This window comes from Nannobrachium achirus (assembly GCF_963921795.1).
Source record: "Nannobrachium achirus genome assembly, chromosome: 5".
NCBI classification, from domain to species: Eukaryota; Metazoa; Chordata; class Actinopteri; order Myctophiformes; family Myctophidae; genus Nannobrachium; species Nannobrachium achirus.
The window spans coordinates 43,326,311-43,347,634 of record NC_137814.1 but is presented as its reverse complement, the minus strand read 5'-3'; the positions used below and the strand labels follow the sequence as shown (position 1 = coordinate 43,347,634).

Genomic DNA, 21,324 nt, shown 5'->3' with positions numbered 1-21,324 from the left:
CAATGAAACAATGACTAGTAGTGTAAATGATGGAATGACGTGAGCAAAAAGCATCCAGCGTCCCTGCACCAGAGATAATTTGCGTTGTTAGCTTGTGCATTGTAGATCTGTCAAGCTAGCTAGGCTAGCGAGAACACACGCGTGCGAGAGTTCCATTACTGAGGCGAGTGATTAAAGGGATTGAACAAGTTAGAATAACGTGTGATGCAAACCCCCCAAAACCTAACCCTACCTCTAACCCATAATAGAAACAGCGAGATTTCTCCATTGCACTGACACTTTAATAAATGGGTTAAAACGAATAAATGGTTAGAATGAAGAAATACACTCACGCAGCATGAGGTTAACATAGTGCTCCATGAAGTTCGACGTGTGTCAGTACAACGACTGTGGCCGGTTCTGCTGAGGTAATCTTCCATGAATCTACGTTGTACCTCGCTCATCTCTTGTGTTCCGGGCCGCAGTCCCGTCTCCATTGCGCCGCTCGAACTGAACACAAACACTAACAGTGGACGTAGGTTTATTGTCAGGCCCGTCTTCATCGCGCTGCTCGTACTGAACATAAACAGTGAACTTCGGTTCATCAGGCCCGTCTCCATTAAAGGACAGATTGGCCCAGAATTTAGAGCTAGGGCTAACCCGAACCCGAACACACAATTGTTAGCTTAAAGAATTTTACCATTTTATTTGCCATTTTGGAAACGGCATATGCCATTTTGGAAGAGGCAAATGAAATTTTGGAAACGGCATATATGCCATTTTGGAAGCACCATATGCCAAATGCCACCTTCTGGAACGGCATATGCCATTATGGAAACGGCATATGCCATTTTGAAAGCGGCACATGCCAAAAGCCACTTTTTGGAACAGCATTAGCCATTTTGGAAATGGCATCTGCCACTTTGGAAAACGGAATATGCCATTTTGGAAACGGCATACGGTATGCCATTATGAAATCGCCACATGCCAAATGCCAATCGCCACATGCCAATCGCCACACTTTTTGGAACGGCATATGCCATTTGGGAACGGCATACGCCATTTCGGAACGGCACATGCGAAATGCCAGTTCTCGGAACGGCATATGCCATTATGGAAACGGCATATGCCATTTTGGAAACGGCACATGCCAAATGCCACTTTTTGGAACGGCTCTTTAACAAACAGTATAGAAAACAACATAGAATATAAAGCTTATCTTTTACGAAAATATATCACTTACTAAATTCGCAGTTTGCACAAATGCTTCACAACCATTGCCAATATCCACGTTCAGTGTAATCGTTCTATTCGTCCTGTGTTGAAGCTCTTGGATTTGAAGCTGCTGATTGACGACTTCAAATGTCACATTCAACCTGAAAGATTGATCCAGCAGTGTAGGTTTCGGACCACCACTGTCGCCATCATCTTCTTCCTCACCACCAAACTGAAACACAGTTTAGAAAAAGATCCCATTAAATCTTACAAACTGAATTTAAGTGCACCTGGATACAAAGTTACGGAATACAAACATACATTTTTTAATCATCATGTGCTTGTTAATAATTCAATTTAGGTCAATGATATACCATTGTGTAGTGATACAATAATATATAAATAGCAGCCAGTCATCGACTGGCAGTCAACCTCTGTGCTCTGGTACGATTGATTCTTGAGCATCCAAACACTGGTAATTTTATCAGGCTTTACTAGCATGGGACAATTATGGATATACCCATTTAGGCCTAGAAATGATTGAATGCTTTAACCAGTGAAAAATAGCAGATATACAAGCTCACAGCGCGGCACTGTGCCGCGCTGTGAGCTTGTAGATCTGCTATTTTTTGAAAAAGTCGTGAAAATGTGTACAAATCTTTGAATATATGTATTTTCAAAGCGAACGTTTGTAACTCAAATTTTGCTTCTGGGTGGTCCATAGAACTAGATATTTTGAGATGGGGGTCCGTGGCCAAATAAATATCATTTTGGGGGTCCTTCACATGAAAAGGTTTGAGCACCACTGACATAGTAGTCTCTCAAGAACAGACTAACTGAGCTCCAGTTAAGTGAAAAGGACCTTTTCTTTGACGATGGCTGGCCAGATTGCTGACATAGAAACATAGTTTTTTCAAAAAATCTTAGAAGGATTCAAAAGACACTTATAGAATCGGGTCAAAATTCAAATTTTCACGATTCTTCAAAAATAGCAGATCTACAAGCTCGCAGCGTGGCACTCGGTGCCGCGCTGTGAGCTTGTATATCTGCTATTTTTCAATAGTTAAAGCATAACATAATGAAACACAAATTGTGTACCCGTTCTGAATGGGTTAATACTACATGTCATGTACTGTCCCCATTCACAGAATTGAAACATTACTGACTACACGTTAGTGTGTAGTTGTCACCACGCACACATTAACGCTCACATAAATATAACATGTTTTCTTTTGTCAGACGACCACAGGACACGTGCCCTGGGCAGTGCACAGCCATTACTTGGCACCAAAGGTCACCTCTGTGGTCTGGTTTGGGACAGTGAATGCATTTGCACAAGACAGAAGGGCAAGATCCCCTTTTACAAGCTTCTGGTCTTTTTTTTTTATATTCAGACCAGAGTAGTTCATGGAGTCCAGTCTGGAGCTGTGTCTTACTCCATATTTGGATGAACCCAATCTGGGAACCCATCGTCAAAGAAAGGGCGACACCTATCGGTCTGTCTCTCTGAGGCTGTCTTGAGAGATTAGGATGAACCTGATGTCATATTTAATGAGGTGAGATTCCATGCAACTTGACGGCTTAAAAGCTGATGCCACGCAGTGTGAGAGGCAGTAGCTTGAGAGAGAGAAACCAAAGCCATTGAAGAGATGGAGAAACTCTGAGAATCTGAGCTTAGGAGGATTCGGCAATACACCGTGAATGTAACTCTGGACCCTGATACAGCAAACTCTTATCTCATCCTGTCTGAGGATGGAAAACATTGTGGTAACGTAAGGAATAATCTCCCAAAGGAGCAAAGAGAGATTCACATATTTTGTCTCTGTCTTAGGAAAACAAGGCTTCTCCTCTGGAAGGTTTTACTATGAGGTTCAGGTTGGATGGAAAACTGCCTGGGCAATAGGCGTGACCAGAGAGTCCACCAACAGGAACACAACCCGTGCGGAACAAGGTGCCTGGACTAAAGGTTTGAGGGAGGGAAATGAGTAGAGCTGGCCTTTCTGTCCTCCAGAAAGTGGGAGTGTTTGTGGATGATGAGGAGGGTCTGGTGTCTTTTTATGATGTGAAGACCAGAGTTCATCTCAACTCTTTCAATGACTACACCTTCACAGAGAAACTCTACTCATACTTCAATCGATGTAACAACTATACTGGTAGAAACTCTGATCCTCTGATCATCTCTCCTGTCGATGATATGATAGGTGAGTCAATAAATGGTTTAATCCCCTCAAAAATGACAAAATGTTTTTCAATGGATTCTGATAGTATTGGGCATCCTAAATAACATACAGATACCAAAATCTACTTCCCAGAAAGCCGCCATTTTCAACATGGCGTCCCAGATGGCTGCGGGGAGCTCAAAATGGCTATATTCGGCGATCTCCTGGGCTCTTAATTAATTAACTGCACAAACCCCTAACTGCTCCCTTCACTCCACCATCATGTCAGTATTTCACACCTGAGAGATAATTATCATTTCATTTATTAATCACACAGACTTTTTTTTTTAATAGGTGTGATCCTCCTGAGCACAGTGGAGGATCTCTCCTCTTCCTCACAGTGGCTGTGCTGTTGAGGAAGCTGCAGGGGTGGACGAGATCCACCAGAGAGACACCTGGACCAAAACCCAGAGCTCCGCATGGTACTGATGAGCACCACTGGGGACGACCAGATGCTGGCTGAATACTTTGGGGGCTGCCCGATAGTCAAGGTGCCTGGGTTCATGCACTCGGTCCAGGATAGATACCTGGACGACATTTTGAGGGAGATGGGGCGCCGGCCTTCACTGCCAAAGAGGCTGGACCTGGACAGACTGGTGAGACTTTTAGAATGCTGTGTATTTGTTTCTGTGTTTAGATATTTGGGTCTGATCTACGCATTTCCACTATTTTTGATAAATGTTGTCAAATCTGTAAAAAGACGAGGCCAAAATAGGGACAACAGTCCCTAGATTAATTGCCTTTCATATTGTCATGCTGTTATTTTGTCTGTATTGTGTCTTAACTTTTGAGTATTTGTAAAAGTGGACGTAAAGCCAGCCCTGGATATACTCAAACACATCAAAGACAGACTAATCTCTCGAGACAACTCTGATAGCTATGCTGATAGCTACGCATGAGAGAAAGGAAGAGGAACAAACAGTTTTGATTGATTGATTGATTGGTTGATTGATTGAATCATTTATAATGAATAACACATACAAGTACAAACAGCAATCATTGCAGCACAGTCCGGTTTCACATTGTTTACGTTGGAATTCCTAATAAAATGTATCATCTAGTAGAACACGAACATCATTTAATGTCATTAAAAATAATACAAGTAAAAACTACATTTAATGCAATCAAATATAAATAAAATTAGAGGGTGGTGGGTGTTCACTAGGATAAGTGTTGACTACCTTTATCTATTTTTTTTGTAAATATATTTTTATTGTTTTTGTTTTTGGACATACAATAAACATTAAACATACAATACAATACATATACTCACATACATTCACTCACATTCACACACATATATACCACATGCACATGAAAATAATACAAATAATACAAAAATAAATAAATACATATATATATATATATATATATATATATATATATATATATATATATCTTTTTTTATTTTTTATTTTTTTATCCATATGGTGTTTTTACATTTAGGTTGCTGTCTCCATGGCACCCACATACATCCCCCAAAGTTGTTCAAAATCACTCCTTCTACCTCTTAACTATACTATACCATACTACCTTTATCTCTGGTCTCCTGAAAGGTAGATCTTCAGGGCCACCTTGAAGGGGCCCAGCGAGCTACATGTCTTCAGTGAAACAGTCAGGGAATTCCACACCTGTGTGGCAGTATTGTAAAAAGAGAATTTACCCATATTTGTGTGACATGTTTGTACAATCAGGTCGTTATGTACGCTCCCTCTGGTATCGTGGCTGTGGGTGTCGCTAACTTTTTGAAGGTGATTTATCAGATAAGCAGGTACTGTGGGGGTGGTGGGTCGATTTGCATGGATTATTTTGAATGTCAATCCCATTTTTAGTTGTTTAACCCTGTCGTCGTCTACATTTAGCCACCCTAGGCTAGCAAAGTGTGTGGGAGAAACGTGGGTCAATAGCCCCAGGTTAAGAAGTAGTCTGATCGATTTATTTTGGGAGGTTTGGAGTTTAGTCCAAGAGGTGCAGGCGTACTAGTCATAGAGGGACTGAATGAGTGCCACGGCTAGGGTTTTTAGGGCACTTTTGTCGATGAAAGTGGACATTCTACCCAAGAATCTCGTTCTTTGCTTCACTTTTTTATCACCATCTTTGCCATGCTATCCCCTGACAGGTATTCATCTATAGTACAGCCTAAATAGGTAATCTCTTCCATGCTACAGATTACTGTATCATCGACTATGATCTTGATATCTATATTTAGGTAAACCAGATTGCAGCCAGACAGACAGTTTACCACTCATTTATTGTCTGGGGAGGAGATGAATGAATTGGACCACTTTTCCACTAGGCTCTGGTGGGCATGGCACGGCATGGTGTGGCATGGTAAAGAACAGGTTAATCATATTCACCCTGTTCATTATATTTGTATAACCCATGGTTTCTCATGCCTCAGATGCAGTGCTATGTTTCCTTCCTGGTGGAAGGCAAGGCGGTTCAAGAGAAGCTAGGGGGAAGTCTGGCTTTTACTCAGGCTCCCAAGTGACTCATCCTCCCACGGAAGAGAACAAAGATGGAGCAAACATCTTTGGTTAATGGTTTGCATTGAAAGAATATCTATCTCTTGTTTTTCCCCTCTCCTCCCCAATGCATTCAAGCATGCCGGTGACAGACCAGCAGATGGTTTTCCAGCGCCCCCCAGTGGGCCAGAGGAAGATTGTCCTGGCTACCAACATTGCAGAGACCTCCACTATTTAGGTCAGTTACCATTTACTGTAACTATGTGTATATTGTGAAGTGACGCTCATCAATGCTATACACAAAATCATTATGTGTTCCTGACACAACAGGACACATTTTGGACTGACAGACCCAATTGATTGGGGACTCCTGTTTAATTGGGCAAAAATGGGCATCCCCAATTTGGATTTGTGTTGCTGTTTCATTAGGTTAGCTTTAGGCATGTATTAGTTAGGGATGAACTGATTACGAATAAGGTTAAGCAATGGGTTCAGGTTCAGAACTAGGCCTGATCACAGCCCATATGGGGATGATCTTGACGCCATTACCATTATTAGTCATATGGACTTTTTTTGTTTGACAGGTTTATTGTTTCTGTTTGTAATGTTAGTTGAAATATGAGCATATAAGGTTATATTCTGGGACATATCTGACTAGTTATGATATTCATCTGACTTCGATTGGACCCACTCTGATTAATCCAGGACGTCCATTTTCGTGGGAAGGATTTATGTTGGCTGAAATCAGGTGATATTCTAGGCCAGATCTGACTAGTCATGGGTTGACTTGATCTGGCCCCAATCGAGACGTCACTGATTGGTCCCGGACCTGACCGTGCTTGCTGGGTTATTGAGACGAAGGTCGCAGCTTACCATGAGAAACATCACAGACATGTAGACGTGTACACGGTTTTATGGTTTTTATAAGGGTTTGCTGCTCTGACATCATGCTCTGATGTCACTGTGATGTCAGGGGAACCACTCTACCAGAATGGGTTTGCCGCTCTGACATCACTCTCTGGCTTCACTGTGATCCCACAGAATCCCTTTTATGCCCATATATGGAGTTCCCTGATGTCATCACTAGTAATGATGCCCTGTTAGAGAGATCCCTGTGATTCCAGGGGTAACAAATCCCCTTTATGCCCATATATGGCAATATGGAAATCCTTGGTTTGCCAGGGGAAGAAATCCCTTTTATGCCCATATGGGGATCACATCCACATCCCTGATGTCCACATCACTGGCGCGACCTCGCGCTTGTCGCCCGAGGCTTCTTACTAGTGTTATAGACCACAGGAGACTCACACAATATGTCCATATATGGGCATTCTCAGCTATGGCCTTAAAATATTGACGTCAAGTATCTCCATATATGAGCAGGCCAGCTACAGACATTGTTGCATTTGTAAATTAATTCTGTCTTGGCCATATATGGAGCGTCCATATATGGGCATTGCCTGCCAAATATGGGTCATCAATGATATGTCACAACAGGTCAGCTATAGACATTGATGTGTCAAGCTGCGCACACACACACACACACACACACACACACACACACACACACACACACACACACACACACCATACAGGGTGGTGCTTTTATTCTCAATGAATAACGGACATCGCTTGAAAAGAAAAACCCAATTATCACTTCATAATATTCTCACTCTGTTTAAACAACAGCTCTTAATATCAAGAAATAAAAACACTCCCCACTGTAGTGGAACCTTTCAGCTTAGGTTCTTCTCTGTTCTCCTCTCAGGGTCCTCCAGCACCCCACCGATGTCACGGAGGAGAACTTTCGTCCCGGCCGTGGAAATGGTCTACTTTGTGGTCTTTAACTTTCTTCTTCGTTAACATCTTTGTGGCCCTCATCATCATCACCTTCCAGGAGCAAGGCGATAAGATGATCCAGGAGTGTAGCCTGGAGAAAAACGAGGTAAGCAAATCTCCAATGCTCACAATTAGTCACAATAATGACATACAATCACAATTATTTTCGCATAGTCCCATGTTCACAATCCCATTCCATGTTGAGAAAGGTTCATGCATTTTGAATATTTTCAGAAATAGTGGAAATAGACGATCTACAAGCTCATAGATCTGCAGTTATATACATATTCTAAAGAACAAGAACAGTCACTCATGGGCAGAGATCAATTTGGTGGGGGGAAATGATTTTGATCCCCCCCTCTTTTTTGCTTTTTTATTTTATTTTTTATCACAGTTGGATACGTTTTATCGCTGCTTCTGGTCAGACTGAAATTAAATGAAGTTACTTACTCAGAATCTCGACACTGTTTTAGCTACTGTAAATTGTACGGTACATTGAGTTTTGTCAGACGTTATTGGTTGATGGAGCTCTATCATCGTTTGCCTACATTCAGAGACAACAGCTGTTTTATGTGCAATGGAACACTGGAATACACATGCACGCACATCAGGACACACACACACACACACACATGCACGCACACACGCACGCACGCACATACGCACGCACACGCACACACACACACACACACACACACACACACACACACACACACACACACACGCTTACTTCACAGGCCACTGGTTTTCAACGTGGGGTCTGGGGACCTTGAGGGGTCCAGGGGGTCTGACTCCGATAATACAAATAGAACACTCACAGGTTCATTTGTTTCCATTTATACCCATTACCCTCCCAGAGTTAAATTACTAAAGGACTTTGCCATGTAGATTGGGAACCAAAGATAAAATGATTATCAAATCGGTGTCCCTGGCCTGCAAATACTTGACATTAAAAAGCTTGAGAAGCCCTGTTCTAGGCTAGCCCATTACCCAGTTATCAAGCACAGATAACTTGACAAGGTAAAGACTATTTCTTAGTGTTTTCTGTTGGTTGTAGACAGTATCACTCAACTCCAGCGGCCTACAACACCATCCTTAAGCACCTGAATACAGCCTTCACCGTTCTCTTCTCCTTGGAGTGCATTCTCAAGATTATGGTTTTGGACTTGGTGGTACTGGAGTACTACAGTAGGAGAAAGGCTGAAATACACTACATGTTTTATGCTGAATGGGAGTGATTTGCTTTTATGCAGAGTCGTATTGAAGATGTCTTGTGTATAGATTGCACAATGGTTTCTTTATTTGCCTTCCCCCAGAACTACTTTCGAGATACCTGGATGAGTTTGTCCGCATCTGGGGAGAGTATGACCGTGCTGCATGGTGAGATATGTCATTATTTACATTCATCTAGAGACCTGAAACAGTTTGACAATCGTCATGTTCCAACTCTGTCCAGCAGGGGGCGATCTTTGTATGTGAAATGTAGAGATCTTACAGAGATGTGAAAATGACCATATTATATGTACGTAAACCAGATGCATAAAAATCCCCTTATTTAACAAATGTTGTGTAAGGCATTTGATATTTCTATGCCCCAATTTGTGTGAGAATGATGGAGCATACTCAACTAAATTGCAAAGTTGTGCAGTAGGCAGCATTTTACTAACTTGAGGAATTAAATTATTGCGACCGTAGGTCGCATTTACTACCAAAACCTCCACCGGCTGTCTGTGAGTGAGTGAGTGAGTCAGTCACACTTTTGCCCTGCTCATATCTCCACAACCATTGCCCCCATCCATGCCAAATTTTGCACACACACTCCTTGACTGCCAAAATACAACCTCCAAGGACCCCCGGAGCCCCAGGGACCCACACTCCTTGCCTGCCAAACTACAACCTCCAAGGACCCCCGGAGCCCCAGGGACCCCCAGGTCCCTGGGGGACCCCCAGATGTAAAAAATGACCAAATGTGCAAAAATGACCAAATGACCACCCCAACGGGGCTGCTCACGGGGAATTCCCGGGGACCACCGACTCCTGGTGCTCCAGAACGGATGCAAAAGTGGTGGCGCCCCCAGTGGAGGACCCCCTGCCACTGCCGTAACTCGGGCTAGGAGCGTCCGGGAGAGCCGGGGCCGGTACCTATTCGTCCGCCAAGGCAACGCGGAGACCCCACCCCTCATTTCTCACATGGCCCTATTCTAGCGCCACCTTCAGGCCGATTTTTAAAACACATTTTTGGACACTGCTCCTACAGTTTTTGCCCTAAAATCACGAATATCACTACACAGCATGTCTACACTCATGTCATCAACATGGATCAGGAAGATTTTGGAAAAACAAATTTTAGCCCTATTTGTGGAGATAAGCCACCTACGGTCGCTTATCTCCCGATTAGGGAGTCTTACTGGTGTTAAAGTATACACGCATGCATCAGTCTGCCCTTGCCACAATGGAGTAATTTTGCTGCACCACAATTCAAGCAATGCCAGGCTCTGTCGATACTGTACATATAACTGCATTTGCATCTCATGTGATCCCTCTTTTCCCTATAATAATGTAGTTAGACCCTCGTCACTGGCTGGACTCAGAGTTATTAACTCTAAAGGCCAGGCAACTATTCACACAACAAAAAATTAACATAACATAGCCAATAGGGTCCTTTGACTCTTGTCTGCGGTGTTCTAGCAAAAGTATTTCTTGGTTTTGCTTTAAAACAATATTTTACAAATATTGGCAGTAGCCTATGTTACCAAGCAAGAGTCCACTATACTGTATGCTGTTGTCCTAAATTCCTTCCTTAAAAATGTCATCATTATATCCTTTATATAACCAGGTCTCAACTCTCTCTCTCTCTTCAGTTGATGCAATGTAATGTAACCACCTTTAATATACCACCAGTACTTTGTAACTTCTTACATATCTGTAACTCTGAGAGTGAACAAATGGACCCGTCAGGGTCTTTTTGGTTCCACTTGTACACTCTCAGAGTTATGGGGTTCTGAGAAGCCCTGGTTTAAAGAAGTCCTACATAGATAAAGTTATTCTTATTATTTCTCATGTTTCTGCTGTAGCGGTCGTATCCACTACACGGCCGACCATGTATGAGATGTTGACCCACATGTCACCACCACTGGACCTGGGGAAGAAGTGTCCTGCCAAGATCGCCTATAAGGTATTGAGGATGCATTAAAGTCTTTCCTGTCCTCCCTGTTCTCAGCCTGAAAAGAAGCTTGATTTTGAGGAAAACCAACAAGCCAGTCTCATTGCTCCCTGTGTGCTTGTGTTTGTGTGTCTTTCTCAGAGGATGGTGTTGATGAACATGCCAGTGGATGAGGACATGACGTCCACTTCACCTCCATACTGATGTCTCTCATCCGCACCGGTCAAGGTTCACTGTCGGGGTGGGATGATAAGTGTGACCAAGGTTAGTGTGGTCACGTCACTGTAGGAGTTCTTATCTCAACAAATTCTCCCTATTCTGTGCCCAGTGTGGTCGGACTCTTGAGTCTTATATCCTGAATTATATAAGATAGACGCCGATTCAATCTTTCAATGGACTTTATCTTTGGTCCTTCTAAACCGATAAGCTCTCTTTCTCGGTGTTCCTTCTTAATCTTGATCTCCTGTAGATCAATAGATTCCTTCGATCCTTCTACTTGGTTCTATTCTGTTGTAGATAAGTGGATTCCTTTGACCCTTCTACTAAACATGACTAAATATGACTATATATATCTCCCTGAGATCTTACTTGACTCTCTTAGTGGTGATTCTAGCTTTTATAGGGTCAATTATGATGTCACTCCTTCAGTCTGACATCACATCTCCTAATTAGGTCTGATTCCTTGGTAACAATAAGCTATATTATCGTTTATCGTGATAAAAAACACGATAATCATATTGTGGCGATTTAATTTATCGTGATATTGTCCTCCGTCATGCACTGGGTTCAATTCACCTTTTATTTGCCGAGCTGCATATCCGGTACCACTTAAACCCTCTATAATTGTGGGCTCGCCTGGAAGGCGAGCACACGTATGTTATCTTCATTATTTATAGTCAGTCAGTCAGTCAGTCAGTCAGTCAGTCAGTATCTCCTCAAAACTTTGGCGCGATTCATCTCCTAAACGCTTACACCTTTAAACACCATTCAAATTTTTATGTGTTCAGCTTACTGAGGACACGTGTGCTTGTACTTTTGGTTTTGAAATGTTTTGTAGTTTAATTCTAAAAAAATAAAAATGTTTAACTTTAAGCACCCAATGCATTTTCAATGGGTTTAGTGAGTGGGGAGAGAGTGAGACAGGGGAAAGGGACCCATGTTTATATTAAGTCGCTGTGGCTGCAATATTCACACTTCAGATATGCTATTCATATCAATGTGTTCACACAGGTCTGCTGTCTGATTTGATCCAAATGTCTAAGCTGTGTGATGTATAAAACTATAGTTATAGTTAAAACTATAAATAAATGTCCCTCTACACTCTACTGATTGACACAGCTGTGATTAAAGGCTTGGCTGTCATTGGCTGTTCTGTGGTGATGTAGCCTTACATAAGTCGGCCCTGCAGTGACAATGCGAAAGTCTCGTAAGGCTAGTGGTGCTGCAAAGTAACCAAGTACATTTACTCAAGTATATATGTCACCGGATGTTAGAGAAACAGGACGGCCGAGAAACGGAGCACTCGCGGTGCCGCACGGGGCGGAACAAGCGGTCGCCCACAACAACGTCCTCCAGGCGGAGCCCATCGATTGTCCACGACATTGCAAGCGGCGCGAAGGCCAGCGGACCTTGGTCCTGCTCTTCGCCCCCGAGCGCCGCAGGCGCGAGTGGCCGCGAAGAGCGGGCCAGGGCCGCGCGGCCGGCGGAGCGCCGCGCGAGTTACGAAGCCGTGGTGAATGCAATCGTTATATTTATGCCCAGGCCGTAAGGCCTGGGCAAGCCCAAGATAAACGCTCATAGTAAGCTAATGGCTAAGCTAATGGCTAAGCTAATGGCTAAACACCGCCCAGCTAGGCTAGTAAATAAAGAAAGGGAGTCGCAAACGAGTGACGTCAGCGCCTGCACTAGTGAATGGCTGTCTATGGGCTGTCGTCGCCATCTGGTGGTGATTAGTGTGTGGTGAACGAAACAAGCGCTCTTACAATGAACGTCCTGAGTTACCCAAACATACTGTAACATATACAAGTACTTGTACCTACAGTACAATTTTGAGGTACTTTTATTCTACTTTCCATTTTTGTTACATATACTCTACTATAAATACAGCATTTGACAGCTTCAGTTACTTGTTATTTTGCAGATTTTATTATTAATAAAAAAACATAGATGGACCACTTAATACTGCTATGAAGTTGATCTACAATGTGCACGCACACGCACGCACGCACGCACGCACGCACGCACGCACGCACACACACACACACACACACACACACACACACACACACACACACACACACACAAACAACTGTTACTGTGGAGACGTTTGCTTGTATTTGTCTTTGAGACATGTTTTGTAGTGTTTTAGAAATTTTACTTAAAAAGAATAAGGGATTATTCTAAGTTATAGTTTTGCTTAGGCTTGCACCCCAATTGTTTGGCTACAAATCGGGAAAAATGGTCTACATTTTTTGTGCTGGATGTGCTCTAATTTGTGCAGTTGAAATCATCAATTGTGCTTTTATATATATTTATATATATAAATATTTATATGGTTATGAATTAGCAGATTTAGCAGCAGTATACTGATTGCCGGTGCAGCAGTATTTCATTGTAGAAGATAGCAGCAGAACAGTGGTGTCGTGTAGAATATCTCAATAATGATAGCAGCACAAATTATAAAATTTACGGCACAATTCAGCACTAAAGAATGACACCATTTTTATTATGTTTTCATCATATCTTACTTTCCATTTTTGTTACTTATACTCCACTACAATTACAGTATTTGACTGCTTCAGTTACTTGTTACTTTGCAGATTTTAGAATTAATACAAAACATAGGGAAACCTGGAGGTCCTTGAGGGTCCATTGCTGGTTCCCAAAGTGTGGTTCGGTTACCCCCGAGGGTCCCTGAAAGGTTTCCAGGGGGTCCATGGCTGGTTGCCAAAGTGTGGTTCGGGGACCTCTGGTGGGTCCCTGAGCTGTTTCCAGGGGGAGCATTGCGAATTTCCAAATGGCCGGGCTTTAAAGAGCCATAACTTCAGTTCTCAACATGCTACTGGTCTCGAACTTGTTTGTTTACCCGTCCACATTGTTTTTATTGTTATCTTAATTATTTCTTTATTTATCTATCATAGTAGTATCTCCTGCAGATTGTATTAATACAAAACATACAGTAACCACACACTGTGCATCTGACATACAATGTGACACGTTATGAGCTTGTAGATGTGCTATTTTCAGAAAATGAGAATAAATTTTATTCGGTAAGTTAAGTAAACCTTGCTGAGCATGTGCCTCCTGCTTGGCACTTAACATGGTAGTATCCACACGTTTCCAACGTCCCATCGTGCATTGTGCAGGTGGTGTGAGGTTGTATGTCTGCTGTTCTCCGGATGTGTCCCACACATAATGCTACAGTAAATTCTCGCGGAAACAGGTGGATATTTTCATGCTAAAACGTATACCCCCCATACCGTTAAAGGACCAGGTCACCTCTGGGACAACAACCAGATCTTATTTTATTGTTGTGTGGGACACGATCAACACAATCCTGTAATTTCTTGTGTTCAATCTGTGTTTTTAGATATTTTAGTATTTCAGCATGCTACAACTGGTCATATGATGCTTTGTAGCATGATATTGCATCATCTCATGCATCATATGATGCAAAATGCATCATATGACCAGTTGTAGCATACTGAAATACTAAAATATCTAAAAACACAGATTGAACACAAAAAATAACTCAACATTGTGTTGATCGTGTCCCCACACAACAATAAAATAAGATCTGGTTGTCCCAAAGGTGACCTGGTCCTTTAAGTTCATGTAATAACACTGCTTGTCTACATTGTATTTGCATTACCATTTTACGTCAGTAAAATGAAAGAGAGCATTGCCTGGGAACTTGACACTTTTACTATTATTGTTTTGGGTTGGAAGCGAGCCCACACTGTTTCGAAGGAACAGTCTTTCTAGTTGGTAAAAGGTACTTATAATATACATACTTGATACTGTCTTTTTTCCACTCTATCAAATGTCTATTTTTTGGCACATGTTCTGCCCCAGGATAATGGATTTCGATTATCGCGATAATATCGTAAATTGCGATTTCTTTTGTCACAATAATAATTGTGATATGAAATGTTCATATCGTCCCATCGCTAGTTCACTGATGAACATATCGTAGCACCTTACTGTACCTAGCCATGAGTCTGGTTATGCAAGGTTATATTCTCATAGCACTCATTGCTGTATAGAGTGTATGTTCTGTAACAGTCTCCCTGTCTCTCCTGCTCTTTAGTAAACAGACATTATCAGGTCTGGACACCTATTTTAACCAATCAGGAGAGAGAATACAGATTAAATGTGTGGAGTTTGAAGTAATGGAACTAAGAAATGAGCTGGACCACTATAGAATATAAGCTTATAAATGGGTAGGCTTTCCTAATTGACTGAAATGTTTCAACCCACCTAAAAAATGCATTTTCTGTTTATTAAAGAGACACGAACAAACACTATAACAATGATGAACAAAACAATAAAAGACTATTTGTTAAACGGTGATCAACATGCATTTTATATGTTGATTGAAATAAGTCCTTTACCTTGTAGAAGGAGTATGCACAAAAAACAATGGTAGCACCAGTAAACCTGTGATGTGAACATTAAGTTGATTGTGAACTTGTCTTGTGTCTTCTCTAGAAAGTCCATGCTGGACTCACTGTGGTGGCTGATGGCTGTTTCTCCAAATTCAGAAAGAGCCCGAGACCTCTTCTCAAGTTCACCATGCTGATTTGGCCTTGTTCTTATCTTCCAGACATCTTCCTGTGAGTATTAGTTGAAGCAAATATTGTTAATTTAGGAAGATAAACCATCCCAATTGTAGACACTAGAGGCGACATGGTACACAAATCCTACAAATGTTCTTAGTGGGGGCCATCTCTGACTGCAAATCTTGGCTGGCTGAGAAGTTGTACCCTCAGCTGCTATTTATGACGCAGTTATGTGTGTACTGTATGTGTGGGTATTGTATAATACCCACACAGTGTATTTATTGAGGATGTCAAAGAGGGATAACATTCAGCACAGGGCATGATTCAGATGCAAAGTTAAAACTAACATTTTCATGCCGAAGGCGTTCCACGGGAATAAGGAAAACATTTTTATCGAGATATAAGCTATTGTGTAAATAAATCCCCCTTCCCATGAGATAAATTCAGATGTCAAAGCAATTAGAGTAAGAATTAACAAGAGAGGTGAGAATATGTCATTAATCAAACCAAGAATACAGTAATACAATCTTAGACTCTGGCATCTGCACTGGGTGGGTCTCGTAATGTATCAGTGAGCATATGGGATGGATATGTTATATGCACAGAGCTCACTCGGCTCAGGCTCTGAAACGTGGGAAGCAAAGTGATCCTGTCTATGAATGTTACTTCAATGATGTACAGTACCTACGACTACGTATACAGTATATGGGATATTTTACTTTTTATGAGCAGGGGTGGTGTTGTGGCTGGCATATGTTACACCACTGAAGCACAGGCAGTGAGAATGAATTCTTTATTTAGAGGTTCATTGTGAGAGTCCCTGACCACAGGGTTGGTGTCCAGTAGGTGGGGCTAGAGAATCAATAATCTGTTGACTGGCAACAGGGAGTATGGATATGCTCCTCATGCAGTTTTAAGCAGTGATGGGCAGTAGCTAGCTACAATTAGCTTAGCTACATAGCTTAACTACATTTCTAAGTAGAGTAACGGAAACTTGCTACATTTCTCTGGGGATAGCTTGTAGTGTAGTTGAGCTATATTTAATCAAGAGTAACTAGTAGTGTAGCTTACTACATTTTAATTACCTGGGCCATCACGGTCGGGATGAATAAATAAATAAATCTAGACCAGTCATTACAATAGTGTCCCCAATAGTTAGGGGTATACAATTAATTTAAAGCCAGACAAAGAGTTTCCAGTTTCAGTCTGTTTTATAATAAACAATCAAACTGAGCATTTTTTGCTCTCTCTCTCTCTCTCTCTCTCTCTCTCTCTCTCTCTCTCTCTCTCTCTCTCTCTCTCTCTCTCTCTCTCTCTCTATGGATATGCATATGATAATGGCGACTACACCAATAAGTATGTGTGACCACAAGCTTGGTTGTTTGCCTATGAAGTTTGAAACTGATAATAATAATAACATCATCATAATCATAATGATTCTAACCTTTCTGTTTTACTACAACCTTAATTCATAGATTTGGGAAGTGCAGTAGTTAGGCCCCTAGCACTTAATGTAGCACTTGCCTTCCCCAATGACCATACATGAAAGCTAGATAGCATTTTTAGTTTTCAGGTTTTTATATAAAGATTTTTTATTGATTAGGTGCTCGGTCTACCTACAGTAAGTTATTTTTTCTAGATTGATATTTCTATGTATTGATGTTGATATATTGATGTATTAGCTTGCTTATTGTTTTGATGTATTACCTTACTTATTGTAAGTCGCTCTGGATTAAGAGTGTCAGCTAAATGCCTAAATTGTAAATTGTTATTCATTAAACAAAAAGACATTTGAGGTAATCATAGGAATCATGGAGTTTCAACCGGAAAGGACCAAAAGATGGCAGTGTAGTTCTGTGAGAGTCTCCATCTCTCTCTCCTATCTCTCTCTCTCTCTCTCTCTCTCTCTCTCTCTCTCTCTCTCTCTCTCTCTCTCTCTCTCTCTCTCTCTCTCTCTCTCTCCCTGAGCATACAGTTATCATAGAACCAAAATCCCTCCCTTGATACCACAAATATTCTTTAGGTTCAAACCTGTAATATACAAAGCGAAGAAAAATACCACAGTGTTTTGTTGTCCTCTTGTGCCACTTGGTTCAGAAAGACATTGTCCTCAAATGGTTTGAAACAATACAGCCAGATCCCATCAATGTTTTCCCAGCCAAACCATTTGTTGATGTAAATACAAACATATGACTGCTGACATTGCCTTCAAAATAAAGGGCCACATATGACATCAGACTGAACAAGTCTGAGCTAGAGACTTACAGTGGATCCGTATGAAAGAAAGAAAGAAAGAAAGAAAGAAAGAAAGAAAGAAAGAAAGAAAGAAAGAAAGAAAGAAAGAAAATATTTAGGCAAGTCCGATCCAAGCCCATTTTGTCTTGATAATGAATGAATGAATAATTAAACAAACAAATAAATGAAAAGAGTAATTCATTTATTTAGCACTGGTATAAGCAGAAGTTACACTATCCTGAGTTGATGTTATATATCCTGTGCAATAGGAGTGGGTAAAATAATGCAAGTTTGAGGCTTACTGCCTAAATATTGTTAAAACTAGTCCTGTGCCCGGGGTGTGCACAGTAGCCTATAGGATTCAATGTAGCAGTGTTGGAAAAAGTACTCAAATATCTTACTCCAGTAAAGGTATCAATACTGTAATATAGAAATAAAGTAAAAGTACAAACTGTTTGAAAATAGGGTCACAACGCTTCGCAATGCAACGCGTTGTGAGCTTGTAGATCACTTGTAGATTTGTAGTTTGTACATTTTCAAATGGGCGAGGTATACAATAGGGCTAAAGTGGTTTATGCATGTTTTATGATATTATCTGCAAAGTAACTAGTAACTAAAGTTTTCAAATAATTGTAGTGGATATATGGTAATATAATATTTGGATCTGAGATGTAGTGGAGTAGAAGTAAAAGTATTGGAAATCGGAAATAAAGTAACTAACGGATGTACTTAGTTACTTTACATCCTTGGAATGTAGGAGTCTCAGAAGTAATGTTGGAGAACCCAGACCGGTGGCCGTTGGGCAGAATGGTCACCATTGATGTCCAGTTGTGCAATACCTGTTGTATCCGTCTGTCTGTCTGGCCCTCTTTAATGCCCATATACCGTATGGTCCTCCGTGTCCAGGCCAGTCTGTGATGTCATCTCCAAATGTGGGCACTGTAGTGATGTCAGTTGGGCATTGTTGATGTAATTTGGGCATTGTTGATGTCATTTGGGCATTCTTGATGTCAAATTGTCTTAAACAAACGGATTAAAGTAAACATGATCAAACAGTTTGTTCATCTCAAGCAACCACCCAGGGTTGAAAACGTCAAGAGGATCATTCTATTTTCGAACTCCATGATTATTTGTTGATGTCTATTTCCAAAACCGTTTGGAATTCAAAGAGACGAGAAAAAACAAGGTATTGGAATTTAAAACCACTGCGCAAGCATGGGACACTAAACACTTTTAGTTACAGTATGTCACTGTGTTGATGTCAAAATATATTAACCATGCAGGAAAACAAGCACATTTTTCATTTGTCAAGGAACTACCCTCAGCTCCAGGGTAGACATTCTGGTAAATAATGGCTACATCTCTCCTGATGAAGATGGCATTTTTATAGGCACATTTCAGCGCTTATAAACAAAGGCCTGCCTCTCTAGGTGGGTGGCCATTATGCCTTGTGCCATCCCTATGCATACCATATGCTGCGGATAAAACCGTATAACCTGTAATAGTATAACTTGTAAGTTGTAACACATAAAACAAGAGCAAACTACAGTAGCAGTAAAAATATCTCTATTAAAAAAAGAAAGAAACATCTAGAAAATTACATAATGACCTTCCATGATATTATGATGTCTACAGTCAAGGGGAGGTCTTATAGTGCTGCAGGCACACCAAATGTGATGATATTATTTGAAGTCATTTTCAGCAAACTTATTTTGTTCCCAAAACATCTTGGGTCTGCTGATCATGGCAAAGTTGATGTTAACGTGGAAACCCAACATTCACATGGTTAAGAATGTCATGCGCGTGCGTGCGGCCGTGCGCAATGCAATCCCAGAGTGCCATCTAGCCATCACAAACTCGGGACTCCTGCCCTCCACAGCACACGCCTGTCCAGGGTCTTGAGCTCTGCAGTGTTAGTTCTGCTGTCGCGCCACAGTGCATTTCAGTTTTCAGGCCAAGGACCCCTTAGCTGAGAGAGACATGAAGCAGGGACCCCCTCTAGATATTGTAAAAATGTGTACTACAGATTTTCATTGATTTCATAGATAGATTCATAAACTTGTTTTACAGCACTGTCATCAGTCGTGTTAATGTGTGTTTTTTTTTACCACTGAAATCATCGTTACTTACTAAACTTGACCTTTCACTGTACTTTTTTATCACTAAAGCGAACCTATTTGCTGAAAATAGCTGATCTATAAGGTGAGAGCTTGTAGATCTGCTATTTTTGGCAAAAAGATCTCCTCAGAATTGGGATGCGAGGGTTCAAGTTGTTCATTTCAAAATAATCATCCTATCACACAAAGATTTGTAGTAACTCTGAGGACCCCCTGTTGAAGACCCCTGACCTAGGTGGTGCGCTTGTTGCCTTTCCTGGCTGAGCCCTGGGGTGGCTCCCACAGTGTCAGTTTGCTTGTCAGTTGGTACTAGCCAGCCTCATCCTACTCTCTCTGACATTGTCTGTGACCCATGGCACAGTAGGTCCCCGCAGTCTGCAGCGGACCTAATTTCTGATGCGGTCTTCGTAGCATTATTTTGTGGACTCCATCCTGGGCCCTTTCCTGAATGACATTACATGTACATGTCTATAAGCTTCTGTTTTCACTTGAGGTGTACTACTAGTAAGACACCTCAGGGCGACAAGCTACCTCACCCTAAAAAGTGTGAGGTCGCGCCATGTCTTTCTTGGCCATCTGGCCAGTGATGTATATCAGTCCCGTTACCCATATATGGAGACCCCTGGTACCCATATATGGAGATCCATGTACTGTATATGGAGATATGCTGTGAGAGCCCAAACATGCTTACTCAGTTATTCGTTATGTGAAAGTCCTATGGCGTCTATGACATCTGACATCGTACATACAATCCATGTGGCCTCCATATATGGGCATTCCCATATGAAGTCCTGTTAGATATGGGCTTAATATTGATGACATCATTATGTCCATTATGGACATAAAAGGGATTATGTTAGCGTCCCCCTGACATCACAGTGAAGTCAGAACGTGATGTCAATGCAATTCTTTTTAAATATTATGGGGTTCACTATTTTCATATGAAACCATAACTAAAGCACAGTATTGTACCTGTTTCAAAACTAGCCTACAGGGGGAAAAATGTACATGAATTCAATATCCTACATGTATGTCGCCATGTGCAATGAATGATTCCCTCTTCCCAGGATGTCATAAACCTCTTCAGAGGAGAAGCCATAGTTTTCAAGCTTTTCAGCAATTATCCCTGCCCTTCTAGCAGGCTTTCTGCCGATGAAAGGGAATAGGGCACAGAATACAGTATGTTCATAGGTAGCTCAATAAATCGCTTGGACAGCAAATTATTCATGCTTTGGTACTGAGAATGGAAACCTGCATTCAAATAATTAAACAAACATCATATCTATTACCACCATACCGTAATAGTGCATT

General features: G+C 41.4%; 1 protein-coding gene across 1 annotated transcript in view; it reads left to right on the top strand.

Moving 5' to 3' along the window:
• Nucleotides 1-11,083: 11,083 nt before the first annotated feature.
• Nucleotides 11,084-21,324, top strand: part of tnn (tenascin N) — a gene marked incomplete at its 5' end in the record, with an annotated part of 85,240 nt that continues 74,999 nt past the window's right edge. The window contains one exon of the mRNA XM_080725806.1: nucleotides 11,084-11,144. Within this exon, the coding sequence (XP_080581932.1) occupies nucleotides 11,084-11,144 (61 nt within the window). The remainder of the gene's footprint in view (nucleotides 11,145-21,324) is intronic.